The sequence below is a fragment of the Pseudonaja textilis genome, chromosome 2, assembly GCF_049901715.1.
Source record: "Pseudonaja textilis isolate UNSWEBS1 chromosome 2, rPseTex1.2, whole genome shotgun sequence".
Classification (NCBI taxonomy): Eukaryota; Metazoa; Chordata; class Lepidosauria; order Squamata; family Elapidae; genus Pseudonaja; species Pseudonaja textilis.
This window is the reverse complement of record NC_141991.1, coordinates 21,034,964-21,055,001: the sequence shown is the minus strand read 5'-3', so window position 1 is coordinate 21,055,001 and position 20,038 is coordinate 21,034,964. Positions and strand designations below refer to the sequence as shown.

The following is a 20,038-nucleotide window of genomic DNA, read 5'->3' as shown; positions in this document are numbered from 1 at the left end:
AGATTGGTCCAAGGTCATCCAGCTGGCTTTGTGCTTAAGGCAGGACTACAACTCAAATCCCCCCACACACACACAATGCAATGAAACAAAACAAAACAACTGGAATGCATTGGGGTTTTTTTTTTTTTTCTACTAAGGAGTCACCCAGCCATGTTTCTGGAAAATAGTTTAAGTTCGCCTCTTGATAGTATCAAAGGTGTCTCCGTGTAATTTGATTGCCAACATTTATGGAAGTGATTAACTACCGTATGGCTGCCTTCCAGGGGATTGTTCAACTTGCTGGTCTAGCCTACAGCCCTGGCTTTTATTGGTGGTTGTCCCATTCAAATGATATTAAATTATTTAAATAAAGCAATAAAACAAATATAGGCAGTCCTCGGTTAATGATCACACATTCAACAACCATTCAACGGGATTGAACAAGTGGCCCTCAAAGCGGCTGCTGTAGCAGCACCTCCACTGTCACCTGGCCTGCTAGCTTCCCGCAAGTACAGGCAGTCGACTTACGGCCACAATTGAGCCCAAAATTTATGTTGCTAAGCGAGACAGTCTTTAAATAAGTTTGGCCCCACTTGTGACCTTTCTTGCCACAGTGGTTAAGTGAATCACTGAAGTAAGCACAAAAAAATTGTACCAACCGACACACTGTATGCAATTGAAAGAGGGTTTTATAATGTAATGTTTATGTCTGTGTAAAAAATAAAAAAAAAGTTTATATAAAAAAAACTGAAGAAGCGTCTTGGATGAGAAGCGAAACGTCTTCAAGCAAAACAAAGAGAGTGCAATTGCTTTTTTCAGAAAACACCTTTGGGACAATCATGAGCTATAGGGTTGAGAATTTCCATAGACAGAGTGACAGATTTTCTAATTTTTCAGTATAGCAGACCAGCTTGCTTGGGGTTACAATTAAAATCAACCTTAAAGGAAAATCCAAGCTACAACTAAGAATGAAACACTACTGATGTGGAGAGCAAATAAGGAAGATGTGCAGTGGGCATTCATGTGTTCCCTGGAGTTGAAAATGGATAGTCTTTGACTTACAACAAACAGTTCATTTAGTGACCGTTCAGTTACAACAGCACTGAAAAAAGTGACTTATGACCATTTTTCACACTTATATCCATTGTGGCATCCCCATGGTCATGTGATCAAAATTCAGGTGCTTGGCAACTGGCATGCATTTATGACAGTTGGCGTGTCCTGGGGCCAAGCCCCCCCCACAAGGTCAAACAACCCTGATGCAGCCCTCTGAAATTGCGACCTTCCGACAAGCAAGTCAATGGGAAAGGCAGATTCACGTAACAACTGGACTTCTAGCTGAATAAATGCAACACTTCACTTAACAAGGATGGCAAGAAAAGCCATAAAATGGGGGCAAAGTTCACTTAACAAATGTTTCACTTAGCAACATAACTTTCAGGCTCAATTGTGGTTGTAAGTTGAGGACTGAGAAGTCCCCATTGAATATGGCAAGTCCCCATTTTCCAGCATAAAGGTAGCTTCCACTGGAGCTGCCTTCCCAGGTGCCAAACTTAGATGTTGAGAGTTTGCAACACATCTGGGTCAGCCAGACATCCTTCTCTTTCTCAATCAAATCTATGCCTCTAAAACCAAGACAAGGCTGAGCGATCATTCAGCCTTTCTTCCTGCCCAACCTACCTCGCAGGGCCGTTGTGAGGGTCCAAAGGATGCCACAGATCCTTGGAAGGCAACTTATATGTGGAATAAATACAATTGTACCCATTCATACATCGATAAATGAGCTTTAATCTGTTCCAATGGAAGCAACCCTTATATCTCCATTCATTTGGTTATGCACTGCAGTTCCTTCCCTTCCCTCTTCCCTTCCTACTTTTCTTTCTCTCCTCCATTTTTCCTTTCCTTTTCCTCCTTTCCCTTCCCTCTTTCCTTTCCTTTCCTTCCTACTTTCCTTTCTCTCCTCCATTTTTCCTTTCCTTTTCCTCCTTTCCCTTTCCCCTTTCCTTTCTCTCCTCCATTTTTTCTTTCCTTTTCCCCCTTTCCCTTCATTTCCTTTCCTTCTTTCTTTCCCTTCCCTCTTTCCTTCCTACTTTCTTTTCTCTCCTCCATTTTTCCTTTCCTTTTCCTCCTTTCCCTTCCCTCTTTCCTTTCCTTCCTATTTTCCTTTCTCTCCTCCATTTTTCCTTTCCTTTCCCCGCTTTCCCTTCGTTCCCTTTCCCGCCGCGTCTTCGTCAGCTCCGCGCCCTTCGCGCCACGCCAAGTTCACCCGGCAGCCACGCCGGAGGCCGGCGCCCGCATGGGCGTGAAAGGCGTGAGAGAGCTGGCGAGGGGCTCGCCTCGTTCCCGGCGCCGGCCAGCAGAGGTCTCTGCCTCTCTCCGGAGGAGGAGCCGCTGCTTAGCGGCTTTCTCCCTCCGCGCGTTGGGGGCTGCGCTTTTAACTTCAGATGCTTCCGACTCCATTGTGGTTTGCGATCCGGTCGCCGCCGCCGCTCCTCCGAGTTGGATCTCCCTTTCTCGCCTTGCAAGGGATATAAGAGCGGCCGTCTCTTCTTTGTCTTTCCCGGCTGCCCTGGGCGTTGGGCGGCACCAGCTGGGGGCCTCCCCCCTGAAGCCCCGAGGACGGACCCCGCGGCTGCCCCGGGGTGCATATAAGCGGGAGCTTCCAGGTAAAAATGAATGGAGCGATCCCGGGGGGGCGCACGAGGAAGCCAGCGGAGGAAAGCTCCGAGGGGGAGGCGGTGCGGTGCGGGCTCCGCTCCGCAGGGTCGTCGAGGGGGCGGCAGGTTTTTCCGAGAAAAAGCCTTTGCAAAAGCGGGCGGCAGAGCCGCGGGGGATCCATTTTCTGCCTCAGCTTCCCAGTCCTCTCTCGGTTTACCCTTCCGGCGCCCCCCCCCCCTCCCCAAAGGCGGTGCAACTTTTCTGGACCCCCCCAAATAGACGGCCTTAGAGGGTGGGGTTCAACCTAAGGATTCGTTCATATTTGGGGGGGTGGCGGAGGATATGCCTCCCTCTCCCGCTTGGCCCTGGGGGTGGGTTGTTGTGTGTGGAATGATTGTCCCGGGTATCAATTAGGCGTGTTGCCCCCCGCCGCCCCCCAAAAGGAAAATGGCTTGGTTCCCTTTTTTTTAAAAAAAAAAATTGCATTGGCTTCGATGGAGGCCTGGGCTCTCCGTTTGAAATTCTATCCCCCGCCTCCCCCAGCATTCAGATCTGGGTTGTGGTTGCGGATTGGCGGGGGGGGGAGGGGGGGGAGACGGAATGCTTTGCACACGCTCAGAGGAACTCTCCGGGTTCCAGCCAGGCTCTCATTTGAATTTTAATAGCTTTCTTTGGGATTCAGAGGTGGAGGTGTGGGGGAGGGCTTAAAGGGGTTTGATTGTTTAATTTTTATGAATCGCTCGCTGTCTGCATCCGCCTACGTTTTTAGACAGTCCTTGTTAAAGCTCTGCTAATGGAGTAAGAAGGAGAAGGCCACAAATAAAAAGGAGGAAGGGAGGAAAACGAGAGAGCCGGTAAATACCCACACTTATTCCAAAACGAAAACAAAAACCAACGTTATGAATGGCCAAGTCTGCTTTTTATTCAGACTAATTTTGAAGTCTTAAAATTTGGAGTCCTTCAGGACTTCCCTGGGGGGGTGGGGGTGGGGGTAAAATCTGGCTTGCTGCTGAAATCGGGAAGCCTCTTATCTGGTTGCAGCCTTGAGAATAGAGGTGTTGGAGGAAATTATAAATATAATTGGATAAAGGGCCCGTTTAGTATCATGCAGTTTGCCCCAAGGAATGCTGGGATAGAAAGAATGAATGGCTGTTCCCTTTTAAAGAAAATCCAGCAAATTTACCTCCATATTGAAGTGAAATCTTAATTGATCACTGTAGACAAGACTCCTGCTTGCTTTTGAGCTAAATAAATGTCTCTTATTCTTACTGCATCTTGCCTGCAAGAATTTAAGGGTGTGAATTGGATTAAAAAGGGTGCTGTAGTTTTCTTTGCAACAGTCCTGTGAGGTAGGTGAGTGCAGGGGGCAGTGTTCAATCCAAGATTATGACCTGCTAAGGTAGCCTCTACCTGCAGAAATTTCCCAAGGCCCTCTGAATGAAAGCAATTTCCTCAGAGGATGTCCATTTCTTCCAAGCAGAGGGCTTTATGAGGAACAGCTGCCTTTGTGGCTTCAGTAATGAGAAAATTTTTTTCCTCCCCTTTACTGAGCATCCAGATTAAGTCAAAAGCTTACCTATTTATGATGGTTGCAATGTCCTAGGATCATATGATCTTTTTTTTTGACCTTCTGAGAAGCAAAGTCAATGAGGAAGCTAGATTCGCTTAATAACCATGTTACTAACTTAACAACTGCAGTGATTCACTTAACTGTGGAAAGAAAAGTGATAAAATGGGGCAAAGCGCACTTAATGACTATCTCACTTAAGAACACAAATTTGGGGCCCAATAGTGCTTGTAAGTCGAGGACTACTTACATAGATTTTCCCCAATAAAAAGGCTGGAAAATAACAGGGTTGTGCCTTGTTCTCTGCCCCGGATCATCTCCAGATGATAGGTAGAACCACAAGACCCATCTTCATTGAACAATCTCTACAAGCCTTGATTAAACCAGGTTTAATGGTAGAAGTGGCCTTTGAGAAAGATCTGAAAGAAGAATGAGTTTGAACTCAGCCTGACATCTATTTTATATATCAAATTTGGAGATGGCCCATTAATTAATGTAGAGGTAGTCCTTAATTTACGATCACAATTCAGCCCATCATTTCTGTTGCTAAGCAAGGCAGTTGCGCCCCATTTTGCAAACCTATTTGCCACTGATGTAAAGCAAATCACTGCGGTTGTTTAGTGAATCACGCAGTCATTAAGTGAATCTGGCTTCCCCCATTGACTTTGCTTGCCGGAACCCGGCTGGGAAGGTTACAAATAGTGATTAAGTGACCTTGGGATAGTACAACGGTCATAAATACATGTCAGTTGCCAAGGGACTGAATTTTGAACAAGTGACTATGGGGATGCTGCAATGGTGGTAAGTGAAAACTAATAAGTCACTGTTTTCAGTGCTGTTGTAACTTCAGGTGGTCACTAAACAAATAGTTCTAGGTCAAGGACTATCAGTATTTTCATGTGTGTTTCACAGATTTTCTCATTTTTCAAATAGAAGAGAATATCTGTAGCTCGGGGTTGACATGAGAGTTCCTTGTTGCTGTCTGAGCTTGGTGGTTTTCTTGCAGATGTTTCATTACCCAACTAGGTAACATCATCAGTGCTGGAAGGGAGTAGGGCCTATGTTTTTACACAGTGGTTTACCCTGCCAGTTTCATTTTTGCCTCTCATTTTTTCCTGCAGGGCTGGTGGTCCATTGGTGGGATAGTTGTAGTCCAAAATAGGTGGAGGTCACAATATAATCAGATTATTGTCCTTTTGAGGAAGAAAGGTGAATTTCCTGAGAGGATCCAGATATGGAGTTAGAGTGGTGCGGTGGCCTAGAGGTGGAGCTCTTGCCTCACAATCAGGAGGCTGTGAGTTCAATCCTAGGTGGAGGCAGATATTTCTCTGGGCATGTTGAGAATATATCTACTATAACTCTGCATTGGTGACAGGAAGGGCATCTGGCTAGTAAACACTCAGCTCCCTTCAATTGCCCAGACCAGTGGCCCCCAACCTTTTTTGTGCCACGGCCCGGTACCGGCATCACAAAATGATCCGCGGCCCGGTACCGGCAGCAGCACGCATGGCAAGGCGAGCCGAGCGACCGGCCAGCCAGCCGTCCCCCGCTTCTACCTGCCACCTTCAACTCCTCCTTTGTACCTTTGTCGATGGGCTTCGGGACGGTCGCTCGGCTCGCCTTGCCTTGGGTGCTGAAAAAATCCTCGTGCCTTAGTTTTGTTTGAAGCCACCCCCCCTTCGATGAAACTAAGGCGCAAGGATTCCTTCAGGACCCAAACGCCGCTTTCCAACCAGAAAAGCTCACCGGAAGCACTTTCTCATCAAAACAAGATGGCGGCGCCCAGCAAACCGGTGGCCTGGTAGAAAATGTTCCACAGACAGGTACCGATCCGGGGCCCGGTGGTTGGGGACCCCTGGCCCAGACTTCACCCCGCAAGGGATTATGGGGTCATAAAAAGGAGATGATGATTCAGATGTAGATTGAGGCATCTGGAGCAACATAATGCCTCTCTTATCTAAGTTTTTTTTTTTTTAATGTAACAAGCAGGATAAGGACTGGCCCTACTGTATAAAGAGCGTGTGTGTGTGTGTGTGCGGGGGGGGGAGTTTGGTGTCTAGAAGGCCATTTTTATGAAAGCTCTGCACTATTTTCCCCCAACATCCAGATATTTTTCCTGCAAAGACAACCAGCTACTTCAGAAGGAAATGGCCCAGGCACATTCTGCACAGGTAAATCCGTGACAAATATAGACAGATGGAGAGAGAACTTTATTTTGGTCACTGACCAATAAAAATACAGTCAATAAAATGAACAACACAAAACTATCCCCTAACAACAAGAACTGTTAGCAACCATTTTGAGGCATGTATCCAAATTGTGATACTTTTAGAGAAATGAAATATATCTTGATTATTTAACACATAGTGCAAATAAAAGCTATCGGAGTACAAATAGTAGTGAATGTCCCTATAGAACTTTTGCAGTACATAGACTGTGTTTTTTTTATTAAATTTGTATACTACCCACCTCACTATTAGAGTTAACCTTGGGTGGCCTATAGAATGATTACAAACCAGTTTGATCTAATGGTTAATGCACCAGGTTAGAAATTGGAGATCATGAGTTCAATTCCCACCTTAGCCATGAAAGCCAGCTGGCTGACCCCAGGCCAGTCACACAACTCTCAGCCCAATTCACCTCACAGGGTTGTTGTTGAGGGGAAAATAGGATTTGGTATGTTCACTCCTTGAGTTATTTGTAAAAAAAACAAAAGATATGAATGGATGAATGAATTACATAATACAAAATGATTGTTTTTTCTATGGAGGTCATATCACTGGGATTTTAGTAGGTTTATATGGGGTTTTCCTATATTTCTTTTCATTAAATCAAACTGAAAATAAGGCTCTTCTAAATTTGGGGATTGTGATATGACATAATTATGCAGCTGGTTTTGATACTAAGATCTGATTATTTACAATTATATTGTGAGAGGAAGCAGCAATTTCTGTTTGACCTATATCTAAAATCCTTTAATAGTGAACTAGCTTGATCTAAGATTAAAATGGCATCACTGGAAAAACCATAGATGCTTATTTTTTTTATTTTTTGGTTTTTTTTTTGCTATTTCTCAGGAAGATTAGTTGTCTTTCAATACTCTATTAGATGGGTTAGTTTGCTAGGGTTGTGATGTATTTTTAACCAATAGATGAAGATATATGTTCACTGGAGCGCTGTTGGGTGAATGGCTAGAGGGAAGATGACTTTCCCTTGCTCTAGACCTTTGCAAACTGCTATTTTTCCCCTTTCCTTTATTTAGATCCAGCAGGATCTCTTAGGCTCTGATCAAGAAAGACTCTACAGAGAAGTGATGAAAGAGAGTTATAACACCATCTTCAGAGGTGAGATGGCTCTTACCTGTTCTTTTTGTTGTTTGTAGCACCATAAACTGGCTTTGCATTTGAATATCTTAGCAAAGAAAACCAGAGAGGTTGCTCATGAGACCATCAGAGTTAAATTTAATTGGGGAATGTGTTTACCTCCTTAAGTAATTTGACCAAAAAATAAAATTTATGACATTCAATTAATCTAACTCTCAGGGTTTGTAGAAGAGTTAATAATCATTGGGTAGGTTCAGATATTGAGATAAATCACATTTATTTAATAAACTATAACTGAACCGCTGTTACCATTAAGCCTAAGGCATGGTATTCAAGCTATAATTGCCAGGTTGTCATAAAATACCAATGCCAGAATAAAATACATTTTAAGAAATCATTTTGATTTGATCGTTGTGCAAACTCAATTACTTTGTCTTCCTAAGAAATAGCCTTACGCCTGTTTGAAAAATGTGGTTTCAGATTTAAGAACTTAATCTAAGTGGATTTTTTTAGCCTCGATTTAGGATTTTTTTAGATCTCGGAGGTTCTTGGCAAATCATATATTGCTATATGCCAAAAAATTTGAATTATCAGCAGCCAAATACATGCTAGCCAAGTTAGTTTCATTGCCTGGAATGTGTAATGCAGCTCAGTGCATTCAGATAGTCCAGGGGTGTCAAATTTAAGCCAGTGGGGTGCTTATATCTGGCCTGTGGGACCACCCAGGAAACAGTGAAGTACTGGACCCAAGGTGCCTCTGCCAGTGAAAATGGAGCCCAGGAAGGCAGCCCTCCCAAGCTCTGTTTTCGCCGGCAGAGGGTTTCAGGAGGCTGTCACAGCCGAAAACGGAGCTCGGGAGCCTGTTTTCACTGGCAGAGTGCTTGGGCCACCACCGGCGCCCCTGACACAAGTGACGTTGAGCTGGCCGGCCCCCCCGCCTCGCCAAGCCCCCCCCTCCCCCCCCAGGTCAAACAACCCTGATGCGGCCCTCTGAAATTGAATTTGACACCCCTGAGATAGTCCTTGACTTACAACAGTTTGTGTAGTGACTAAAGTAACTTATGACCATTTCCACACAACTGTTGTCAGCATTCCAGCAAACCTCCACTCCAACCAATAACTCCGAGACAGACATCTTCTCAAAAGTTCCTTTTATTTTGGATAGTAACTGGCACAACTGAGGAATCCCGAATCTGAAAATTCCGGGCTTCCTTGCAATAAGTAACTACAAATGCATCCCCATCATCACATTACATGTCCCAATCACCATCCATCCCAACTTAAGACTTCCCCATACTTATGTGCAAAATAACATGACCTTGAATTAGAAAAAGGATGTTGTTATGTCTAACTACATAAACTCCAAGAAATTTCCCCCTCCCACTTTCCCAGGCTCAAAATGTGGCAGCATGGGGGCATCTGGTCTCAGTATGGCTGCCAAAGCTGACAACCTATGGTCACATGATCAAAATTCGGATGCTTGACAACTGGTTCATACTTATGACGGTTGCGATGTCCCGAGGCCATGTTACTACCTTTAACAACTGCAGTGATTCACTTAATAACTTTGCAACAAAGGTCGTAACATGGGGTAAAACTCATTTGGGCTCAGTTGTGGCCAAAAGGCAAGGACTACCTATATTTGAGGGTGGGGGGAGTAATTGTCATTCCAATATAATTGAGGGCCTTCTGTCAGTTGATTGGGTGAGTTTTGAAAATATGCAGTCATTTGCATATAAGAAAATACTAGAAAGGGAAAATTTACATTCTTAAACTTGTTTTGCTGAGTAACAACATTTAATGGAGTCATTCTTTCTGATGTCTATAGAACTGCATGTATGTACAGTATATCTTTCCGCATTTGTCGTCTTCCATGTTGGCCAGAGAGAAATAGAAGCATTCTTTTGCCCCTACCTTGGATTGGTAGGAGACTGAAAGCCAGTACATTGTGGGAAGTGCAGGCAGCTGGCCTGGGTTGCGGGAGAGCCAGGTTCAAGTTTTTATTTTCCCATGGAAGTTCACTGAGATAGTGACACTTTCTCAATCTAGGATTGTTGTAGAGATGAAAATGAAGTGCTGTGTGATGCGTATTGCCTTGAACTCTTTAGAGGTGGAGAAAAGGTGGGATATAAAGCAAAGGTGTAAAAGTTTCCCTATCAGTCATTTCCGTTTCTTGATTGTGAGAGAACCAGCGTTGTCTGAAGACATTTTCTGTGGTCAGCATGGCTATATGCCAAATGCACATACATGGAACACTGTCAACCTTCCCGCCAAAGTGGTACCTATTTATCTACTCGCATTTGCATGATTTTGAACTGCTAGATGGGCAGGAGCTGGAACAAGGAACGGGAACTCTCACCTCATCACGTGGTGCTCGGGTCTCAAACCCAGGCTGTCAGCTTTCCAGCTGACAAGCTCAATGTCTTCAACTGTTGAGCCGCCGCGCCCCCCTGATATGAAGCAAATAATGTAAAAAATGATGCTTCTATTGCCATCTTTTCGTCTTGCTTGCATGGATGCCCCTGTTTGTTTATACCTTTTCTGCAGCAGAAAAATATATACTTCACTCACCTGCTTCTTCGCTTTCCCTCTCTCTTCCAGCTTCTCCTCTTCAGCTTCAAAAATCTGAACTCCTGGCGCATCTGAAACGAGGACAGGAAGGTCTTCAGAGCTCCAGCAATGGTGCTGATCAAAAACTGGTTAAAGAAGCCCTTAAGAAATGGCCAGAAGCAGGAAACTGGTGGAATTCCTACCGGAGTCCCGTGAGCGTGCCCACTTCAGATTCATCGAGTTCAGGTCGGGGTTACCCCTAAATCAGAGGTCTCCAAACTTGGCAACTTTAAGACTTGTGGACTTCAACTCCTAGAATTCTGGGAGTTGAAGTCCACAAGGTTTAAAATTGCCAAGTTTGGAGACCCCGTCCTAAAATCTTGGCATCCACATGGGGGCACCTTTATAGCTTCAGACATATTCTGTCCTTAAAAATAGCTTCATCTACAGATCCCTACCTACTACATGAAAGTGGTGATAGATATTGCAGAAAGGTTAATCCTTAACTTCCAACCACAATTGAATTGAAAATTTCTACCACTGAGCAAAACAGTTGTTATTTTCCCATTTTACGATATTTCTTGCCACAGTTGTTACATGAATCACTGCAGTTAATGACATCATTAAGTGAATCTGGCTGTCCCATTGACCTTGTTTGTTAGGACATCACAAAATTGACATTGAGGATCCTGCAACGAACATGAATGTGAAAAACGGCCGTGAGTCACTTTTCAGTGGTGCTGTTGTTACTTTGAATGGGTCACTAAAATGAATGGTTGTATGTCAAGGATTATTGTACAGTAGTTAAGGTAGCGGCCTAGAAACTAGAAGATGGTTTAAATTCTGGTCATGACTTAGCTGTGAAAACTGGCTTGGTGACTTTGGGCTGTGACTTTCAGTCCAACTCACCTCACAAGGTTGTTGTGGGTAAAAGAGGAGGAGGAGGAGGAGGAGGAAAGAGTGTTAGCTATATTCTCTGCCTTGAATTATTTATAAAAATAATAAAGACTGGATAAAAATATAATAAATACTACTTAACTTTAGAATAGAATAGAATACTTTATTGGCCAAGTGTGATTGGACACACAAGGAATTTGTTTTGGTGTAAATACGCTCAGTATACATAAAGAAAAGATACATTTGTTAAGAATCAAGAATCATAACGTTCAACACTTAATGATAGTCATAGGGTACAATCAACAATCAAATCATACTAGGAAACAGTCCATATAAATCGTAAGGATACAAGCAACAAAGTTACAGTCCTACAATCACAAGTGGGAGGGGATGGGTGATAAGGAGTGATGAGAAGATTAACAGTAATAGTAGCGCACACTACTAAATGCACTGGAACTAAGGTCCAGTTCATTTGTTTTCTCTTTTGGTTTTTGGAAACTAGACATCTATTAAATTAATCTAAAATTCCTGTCTTTAAGCGACAGGATTGATATGGCTGAATAACCTGGAATGTGGCTGTTAAAAGATAAGAAAAATTCTCATAGCAGGAATCTTAATTTTGTCTAGCTCAGGGGTGTCAAACTCAGTTTCATTGAGGGCCGCATCAGGGTTGTGTTGGACCTTGGGGGGCCGGGGGGGGCATGGCCAGCTCGATGTCACTCATGTCGGGGGGGTGCCTGTGGTAGCCCGAGCGCTTTGCTAGCGAAAATGGGCTCCCAAACTCTGTTTTCGGCTTTGGTGACCACCTGCAACCCACTGGCACGGAAAATGGAACTTGGGAGAGTTGCACACAGCCCTCCCAAGCTCTGTTCTTGCTTGCAGAGGCATTCTGGGCAGGTCCTTCGCTGTTTCCAGGACGACCCCACAGGCCAGATCTAAGCACCCCGTGGGCCGGATCTGCCCACCCCCGCTCCGGGCTTGAGTTTGACACCCCTGGTTTAATGGCTCTTTTTTTTTTCTAAATTCAAAGCTGAAGCCTGATTTCATTTTACAATCTGGAACGTGTCCCAATCCATGGTTTTGGTGGTGTGGTGAAATCTCCAGAATGGGGTGTGGTGGTGCTTGAAGTTGAGAGGCTGATTAGCTTGGTATCCCTGCAGGGAAGGCAGAAAGGAGGAATTCCTTATTTGGTTGTTCCCAAGAGCATGCAGGTAGTCTGGTGAGATTTTTGTACAGGTAGTTCTGAACAACAGTTCGTTTAGTGACCGTTCAAAGTTACAATGGCACTAAAAAAAGGTAACTTATGACCGTTTTTCACACAACTGTTGCAGCATCCCCAGAGTCACATGTTCAAAATTCGGATGGTTGGCAACTGGCATGTACTTACGACTGTTGCAGTGTCCCAGGGTCATGTGATACCCTTTTGTGACCTCCTGTCAAGCGAAGTCAGTAGGGAAGGCAAATTCACTTTACAACCTGTGTTACTAACTTAATGACTGTGGTGATTCACTTAACAACTGTGGCAAGAAAGGTGGCAAAGTGAGGCAAACACTCATTTTAACAAGAGAAATTTTGGGCTCAAATGTGCTTGTAAGCCGAGGATCACTTGTAAATAGGGAAGTAGCAGTAAAAGAACAGATCGGCTCGCCATGTCGTTCTGGTTCCTTGCACCGGACATTAATTTCGTCAGACTAATCGCGCTCTCTTGGAAACAGCCAGATATGACCTCCAGAGATTTTGCAAGTGGGGGTCGGGGAGACTGTCAGGTCTCCGTTGCTTCCTCCCCTGCAAGGATTCCAATAGCAACAGCACTTAGACTTATATACTGCTTCACGGTGCTTTTACAGCCCTCTCTAAGCAGTTTACAGAGTCAGCCTATTGCCCCCAACAATCTGGCTCCTCATTTTACCCACCTCGGAAGGAGGGAAGGCTGAGTCAGCCTTGAGCCTGGCGAAATTCGAACTGCTTGGCAGTCAGCAGAATGAGCCTGCAATACTGCATTGTAACCACCGCGCCACCAAGCGAGCCAACCAAACTCAACTCTACTCTCCGCCTTAAATGGAGATCAGGTGACATCTCTACTTGGCCTGTCTGGAAACATCCTTTTTCTGTTTTCTTTTTTTTTTTCTCCCAGCAGACGACGACGTTGCAAGCGAGAAGGAAGAGGAGGAGAGCATTCCATGGGAGAACCAGCGGATTGCGAAACCTCGTGCTGCGTTGCTAGGCCAATGGGAGAATGTCCAGCGGCAGGGGAAAGCTTGCAAGATTCAGCACGGCCGCCTGCAGGACTCTCGCCCCAGAGTTAATTGCGCTGGTGGGAAAAAGAAAGGCAGCAATAGCCAGCAAGGCATGAATACCGAAGAGAGCCAGAACGAATGCACCGTGTGTGGGAAAAGCTTTGGGAGGAGATCGTCCCTCCTCAGACATTTCAAAGTCCACAGCGGAGACAAGCCTTTTCGGTGCTCCATCTGTGGCAAGTGCTTCCTGGCGAAAACCAGCCTGGTTTTACATAAGGAGAGCATGCATAAAAAACGGCCCCGTTCAGGAAAGAAAAACTGGGAGTGTCGCGAGTGCGGGCAAAACTTCGCCCGGAAAGCCTTTCTGACGGAGCATCACAAGATGCACAGCAGTGAAAAGACGCACCCGTGCCCTGCCTGTGAGGAAAGCTTCGCAGAAACCAGGAACCTTGTGAAGCATCTTATGGCCGCTCACTCGGGGGACCATGTCTTCAAGTGCCCTGTCTGTGGAAAAGGCTTTATGAAGGAGAAGGACCTCGCGAAGCACCAAGCAAAGAACCACGGCAACAGCCTTTGCCTTCCCGGTCTGGGCAGCGAAAACAGCTGCAAGGAAAAACCCTCCTCGATCAAACACAAGAGACTTCATCTGAACCCCGAAACTCTGCCTTGCGCAACGTACGAAGGAAACGGTGGGGTGGAACGTCCCCTTACCTGCGGTCACTGTGGGAAGTCTTACAAGCAGGAGAAGGCTTTCCTTAACCATCAGAGTGTGTGCGTCAGGCCGCAACCAAGCGGCGAAGGAAAAGCCCCCAAGGAAGACGGCCCGCTCACTAAAAACCAGATCACCTACGTGGAAATGAAAGATAACACTTGCTTCGACTGCGGGAAGCCTGTTTGCAAAAGTTCGCTGCTGGCCTCTCAGCCCAAAGGGGACCAGGAAAAGAGGCTTCAGGTGTGCCCTGAATGTGGGGAAAGCTTTAGAGACAGCCAAGGTTTTGCCGACCACCTGAGAAGCCACCCAAAGGCGCCGTCTTCTCAAAACGCCTTGGATTGGGAGGGCCTTGGGGAAAAAACGCCGCCCGTTGTCCAGCCGGCAATGCTGGAGAAGAAAAGCCGCTACGAGTGCCGAGGCTGCAGGCGAGACTACTCGACTCATTATAACCTCAGGAGGCACCAGCGCATCCACGTGGAATGCCGGGTCAGGAGGAACGCCCGCAAGGGGAAGGATGCCGCCCACAGCTGGTTCTACATGGACTTCCCGAAAGCCCGTAGCAGAGAACAGACCCTTCAGCACAAATGCACCTTCTGCGGGAAAGCCTTCAAAACGAAAAGCACCCTCGGCCGACACCACCAGATCCACATCAAAGGCAAGCCTTACAAATGCACCATCTGCGGGAAGGCCTTCGTCTACCGGTACACCCTCGCTCATCATCAAGAAATCCACCTGGAAGACCAGCTCTACCAGCACAAGTGCTCTTTCTGCACGAAAGCCTTCAGGACGCCATCGGCCCTCCGCCGACATCAGCAACTGCACAAGGAAGGCAAGCCGTACATCTGCAACATCTGCGGGAAAGCTTTCGCCTACAGGTACAACCTCACCCACCACCGGGAAATACACGTTGAAGGGCAGATTTACAAGTGCTCTTTCTGCTGGAAAGCCTTCCGAACCAGCTACTCCCTCAGCCGGCACAAGCGCATCCACACCGAGACCAGATCCTATCAATGCCCTACTTGCAGGAAAGCCTTTGGAACAAAATATTCCCTTTGGCGGCATCAGGAGATGCACGTGAAAGAGGATCCGGATAGCTTGCTTGGCGGGAAAGAGACCGGGGATGACTTAGTCAAAGATCAAGCGAGTGGTAGCGACGACAGCGTGGACAAACAGGTGGCCCATTCGGACCACGCTCAACGCCAGGAGGTCCTCCAGGAACGAAAACCTCCGGAAGGCTCTGAGAATACGAGCTGCTCGCTCCTCCCCGATCATCAAAGCAGCCGTGTAGAAGAAAGCGCTATTAAACAGTCAGACAGTCAGACTTTCAGGAGTGTTGGATTGGGGGTTAAAGGTCAAGACAGGCCTATAAAAGTAGAGCCCCAGCAGTGGACCAATGGTTCGGTGTACCCAGGACAGGGAATCCCAACGGAGGAAGGTCCCCTGGGGTCCCCTGAAAATGGGGACACCTCCTTAGGCCACTCGGGAAACCGTGCCATTAAAGACCCTGATTGGTGTTTCCTGGGTAAGTTGCCCGGGGTTGGTCCACAAGGGATGGTGGTCCCGCAGGAAAAGAAATATAGCTGCCCTAATTGTGGGAAGTCCTTTAGAGATAAATATTCCCTGACAAGACATCAGAAAGTCCACTTTCCCGAGAGGCCCTATCCGTGTCCAAGGTGTGAGAAAAGTTTCCGCACTACTAAAGACCTGGAGAAACATCAGGTGACCCATTCGGATCAGAGGCCTCACCAGTGTGGCGAATGTGGGAAATACTTTAAGACGAAATGCTCGCTCGATAAGCATCAGAAGACCCACAAAGGGGAAAAGCCATTCTGCTGTTCTTATTGCGGCCGAAGGGTGACCACCAGCACCATCCTTCGGTACCATCAGAGAACCCACACCGGGGAGAGGCCGTATAAATGTGCCGTGTGCGATAAAAGTTACATCAGCAAGTGGTCCCTTAAAAAACATTTGGAGTTGCATTACAAAAAGAATCCGCCAAAGGACCTTAAGGAAGCAAATCCGCTCGACCAGAAATGTTAAGGTGTCTTTGTCACTTGTGGGTGAAGAAACGGGGACGAGGGTTTTGGAGGTCTTTTGGAACAGGTCTGGGTTGAAATATCCACCTTTAAGATTCCCAGGTTCTTTCTATACCCGGTGACTATAGCTACCTCAGAAACAGATTTTTGAATGTACTCTGCCTTTCCAATCTCGAATCATTCAGATAACTTCACTCCAGAAATGAACATCCGTGCCACAAAGAGCCTGTAATAAAGAGGCTCCGTTTATTTTGAATGAGTGGACTTGACTGAGAACTTGGATGCTGGAAAAAGTGATAAAAGAGCGTCCATGGCCCTACAGTTTGGAGTGATGGCAACGATAAATGCGAGCTGTCTTACGTTTCTTAACATTGTTTTCACATTGTAAAAAGCAGATTTTTGTGTTGAAATAATTTCTCTTCTGCAGTGTACGTATATAAAGAAAGAAAAAAAAAAAAGACACGGGACAATTATTTTAAGAAGTGTGGGTGAGAAGGTTATATAGTCTTGTTTTTCATAATGAAAATACTACTGGTTTGTGCAGTGAATGAAAAACGGATGAAATACATGTTGTTTTTCCAATGCACTTTGCATCGCCAAGAAGACATTCAAGGGGCAGATCTATTCTAAATCTTCCAAATATTAGGAATTCGCGTTTTGGGATCTGTAGTCAATAATACAAAAACAGTTTTCTGTACGTTTTAGAACATGTTTTAAATTGAAAGCCATTGTTTTGCCGTTGGTGAAAGTAATTCAGAAGGTCATTGACACCCTCTGTCTCTTGCCTCCTGGTACCACTGCCACGTTACACTGTATAGGGAAGAAGGAATCTCAAGTTATTGGAGCTGCAAGGAAGATGCAGGCCTTGTCTTAAACAGGAGAGATCTTGGTTGCAAGTAGAAGTTTTGCAGACAAACGCGAAAAGTTAACTTCCTTGGACGATGTCCCTACCATTATCAGTTATGCTTGCTTGAGGAGCTGTGAAGATTTGAAGCCCCAAGAAGTGGGAAGTCACAGTGTTATACCAAATACCGAAATGCAAAAAGCAGAATTCTCTTATTAAGTTTTTTTTTTTTTAAATAAAGTGGAAAATCCCGGTGGTAACGGTGAATAAGAAATGCTGAGTATAAAGTCAGAAAAGTTTGGATTTTTTTTTTTTAAATAATATGTAAGGACCCTAAAATAATAGATTGTATGAAGTCTGTTTAAATGAAAACTTTGTCAGTCGGGAATCTTGCATGGACATTTTATTATGACTAGCTGTTTTATTGGGAGCATTGCAATTTGCTACAGGTTATCAAGTAAAGCGTGAGTTGCATCATTTCCAGTGTCAGTTCATTATAAAAGGTTTGTTTTCTGCAGCCGTTTTCTGGATTTTGTTTGGGGCGAGATGGGTAATTAGAGTCAATAAGCCGGGTTTCATTGAGACGTTAGCATATTCACACCCGCAGAAAAGTATCTTTTCCATGTGCTGTCGTCACTCAACAGAGCTGAAGAAAAAAGTGCCTGCAAAAAGGTGATCTGTTTTCACTGGCAATCCAGAGGCAGCTGCATTTCTAGCTGAAATAATGGAAGAATTAAGAGGGGCATACAGTTAGTCCTTGACTTACAACAGTTCATTGAGTGACCATTCAAAGTTACAGTGGCACTGAAAAAAGTGACATGCCCGTTTTTCACACAACCGTTGCAGCATCCCCGTGGACACGTGATTTATAGTCGATGCTTGACAGCGGATTTATATTAATGGCGGTTGCAAGGTTCTGGGGTCATGTGATCGCCTTTTGTGAACTTCTGACAAGCAAAGTCAGTGGGGAAGCCAGATTCACTTAACAACGATATTGCTAATTTAACAACTGCAGTGATTCACTTAGTAAATGTGGCAAGAAGAAAATTGTACAATGGGACAAAACTCACCTATCAAATTTCCCACTTAGCAATATAAATTTTGGGCTCAGTTGTCATATGTTGAGGACTACCTGTACTGTATTGCGGTGTTTCTCAACTTTTAAAATGCTTTTAAAACTTTTAACTCCCAGAATTCCCCAAGCAGCCCACTGGTTGGTATGGAATTCTGAGAGTCGAGGCATCTTAAAAGTTGCCACGATTGAGAACAGCTGCTGTATTGCTTGCTGTCTTCCTGAGCCAATCCAGGTTCACACTGAGTTTTCTCCAGAGCTGTAACTGTAACAGTACTTAGGTAGTTTGAATGTAGCTTCTCACTTCAGATCAGTTTTTTTTTTCAAACTTGGCAAGTTTAGGGTATGTAGGCTTCAACGCTGCAGTATTCCCCAGCCAGCATGGTGACATGAGGTATCAAGGTGTCAAGGATTGGGTGGAAGTAAGATTCTGATTTTCTCTGCAATACAGAATTGAGTTTGGTTTGTGTGGAGGAGCACGTGCCCACGTGTTGTGGGATTCAGTATTGTACAGCACCTGGACTGGAATTTCATTTGTTTTGGGTAAGCATTAACTAGTGAACGCAACCCATGCTGTCTGGGGCCAGGAAAACTCACCCTGTTTCTGCCTTATTTTGGTCATCCTAGTTTCATTAGCCAGGTGAGTTGATTCTGGTTGGAAATTACATCTGAAGGTCACCATGCTGGGAAGGATAACATTTGGGTGGTCCTCTTTCCATTTTGCATTGGAAAATCCTGCAGGAGTCCAGGAAATTATCCTGCAGATAAATGCAGAAGCTAGCTTATTTTATTTTATTTTTTGCACATTTCAAAAGCATCTTTTTTAGTGAACAGCATGATTCCAGGTTTTCACATTTTCATACAAACATGACCTTGGTCACATATTCATTCACATTTAATTTGATATCCTATCATATATTTTCTATAAATTTTCTCAAATGTTTTTCTCAAACATATTTTCTGATTTCTTGACCTATTTCTTTTAACTTTAAATAATTCTTACATCTTCGTGTTCTTTATACTTTTATCTGTCAGGTTTGTAATTTCATCGCATATTATTTCATTTCAAAAATTCCATCCCAGTTCAAAAATTTTCCCCCACAATGAGTATACCACCCCTTTTTCCTTCATTTAATTAACTCTTTAATTCCCAATGATTTGACTTTAATTATCACCTTAAAAATTAATAATCTAACAACTATGTAACATGAATTTTAGGCCAGATTCTGCATGGCTAGCTTTGACCCTTAAAATCCCCTCAATTTTCTTAGCCAACTTATTAACCTGAAACAGCAAAGTCCACATTTTGGACAGATAGGACTGCTGGTTTGAAGGGGGTTAAAGAAGCCACCAATGTCAAAATTGAACAGCCCTTTCTCAACAGAGGGGGATGGATATGACATCTCCATTGTACAACACAATCCTTCCAGCAGTTCCCAGAAGTCTCCACACCAATTTGCACCACTTGGGTGACCCCCAGGATCCAGATAAACCTCCAGGTGGCCTTAATGTCTTGCTAAAAGAATGCAAATGACCAGCTGTCTGCAAGGAATATAAATCCTTCCATTCCCCACCATCCAGTCAGAGCTGAAGAAGCTTCTTGTATGAGAAGCAAAACATCTTCAAAGAAAAACCAGACAGTCCAGTTGCCCCTTGAAAAAAAAACACCTTTGAGATTGTTACCCTAGATTTACCCTTCCCTCACTGATGTACTACGGGTCTACAAGTAGGCAACTTACAACCATTTAGTGACCGTTTGAAATTACAATGGCATTGCAAAAAGTGACCCGTTTCCAAACTTAACTGCCATTGTAATATCGCCATGGTCCCATAATCCAAAACTTCAGGTTCTTGGCAACTGGCATTTATGACAGTTGCATTGTCCCAGAGTCAGGCGATCACCATTTGTAACCATCCCAACTGTGACAAAAAAAGATAAAATGGGGCAAAACTCACTTAACTGCCTTGCTTAGGAACAAAAAATTTGGCCTCAATTGTGGTCGTAAGTCAAGGACTGCCGGTCTAAGCCATGTTGGTTGCCAGTCTAGGAAATGTCATTTCAAACTACCTGCAGGACATTAAGGCAATCTATTTCAAAGCTTTTAAGGGAAGAGGGACAAACCTGATAGCAAAGGGGGTGCAGTTAGTGAGTAAAAGTGTGGT

At 44.7% G+C, this 20,038-nt stretch overlaps 1 protein-coding gene across 2 annotated transcripts; it reads left to right on the top strand.

Annotated features, from left to right (window-relative positions):
- Positions 1 to 2,347: 2,347 nt before the first annotated feature.
- On the top strand, positions 2,348 to 17,280 carry LOC113447635 (uncharacterized). 2 transcript variants are annotated; one of them, XM_087923458.1, is made up of 5 exons: positions 2,348 to 2,645; positions 6,312 to 6,375; positions 7,467 to 7,548; positions 10,129 to 10,323; positions 13,112 to 17,280. In XM_087923458.1, exons 2-5 carry the CDS (start codon positions 6,352 to 6,354, stop codon positions 15,961 to 15,963), a joined length of 3,153 nt encoding a protein of 1,050 aa, XP_087779584.1. In that variant the 5' UTR covers positions 2,348 to 2,645; positions 6,312 to 6,351; the 3' UTR covers positions 15,964 to 17,280. The 2 variants fall into 2 exon arrangements, with proteins under 2 accessions (XP_087779584.1, XP_087779585.1); XM_087923459.1 differs by lacking the exon at positions 10,129 to 10,323.
- The last annotated feature ends 2,758 nt before the right edge of the window (positions 17,281 to 20,038 follow it).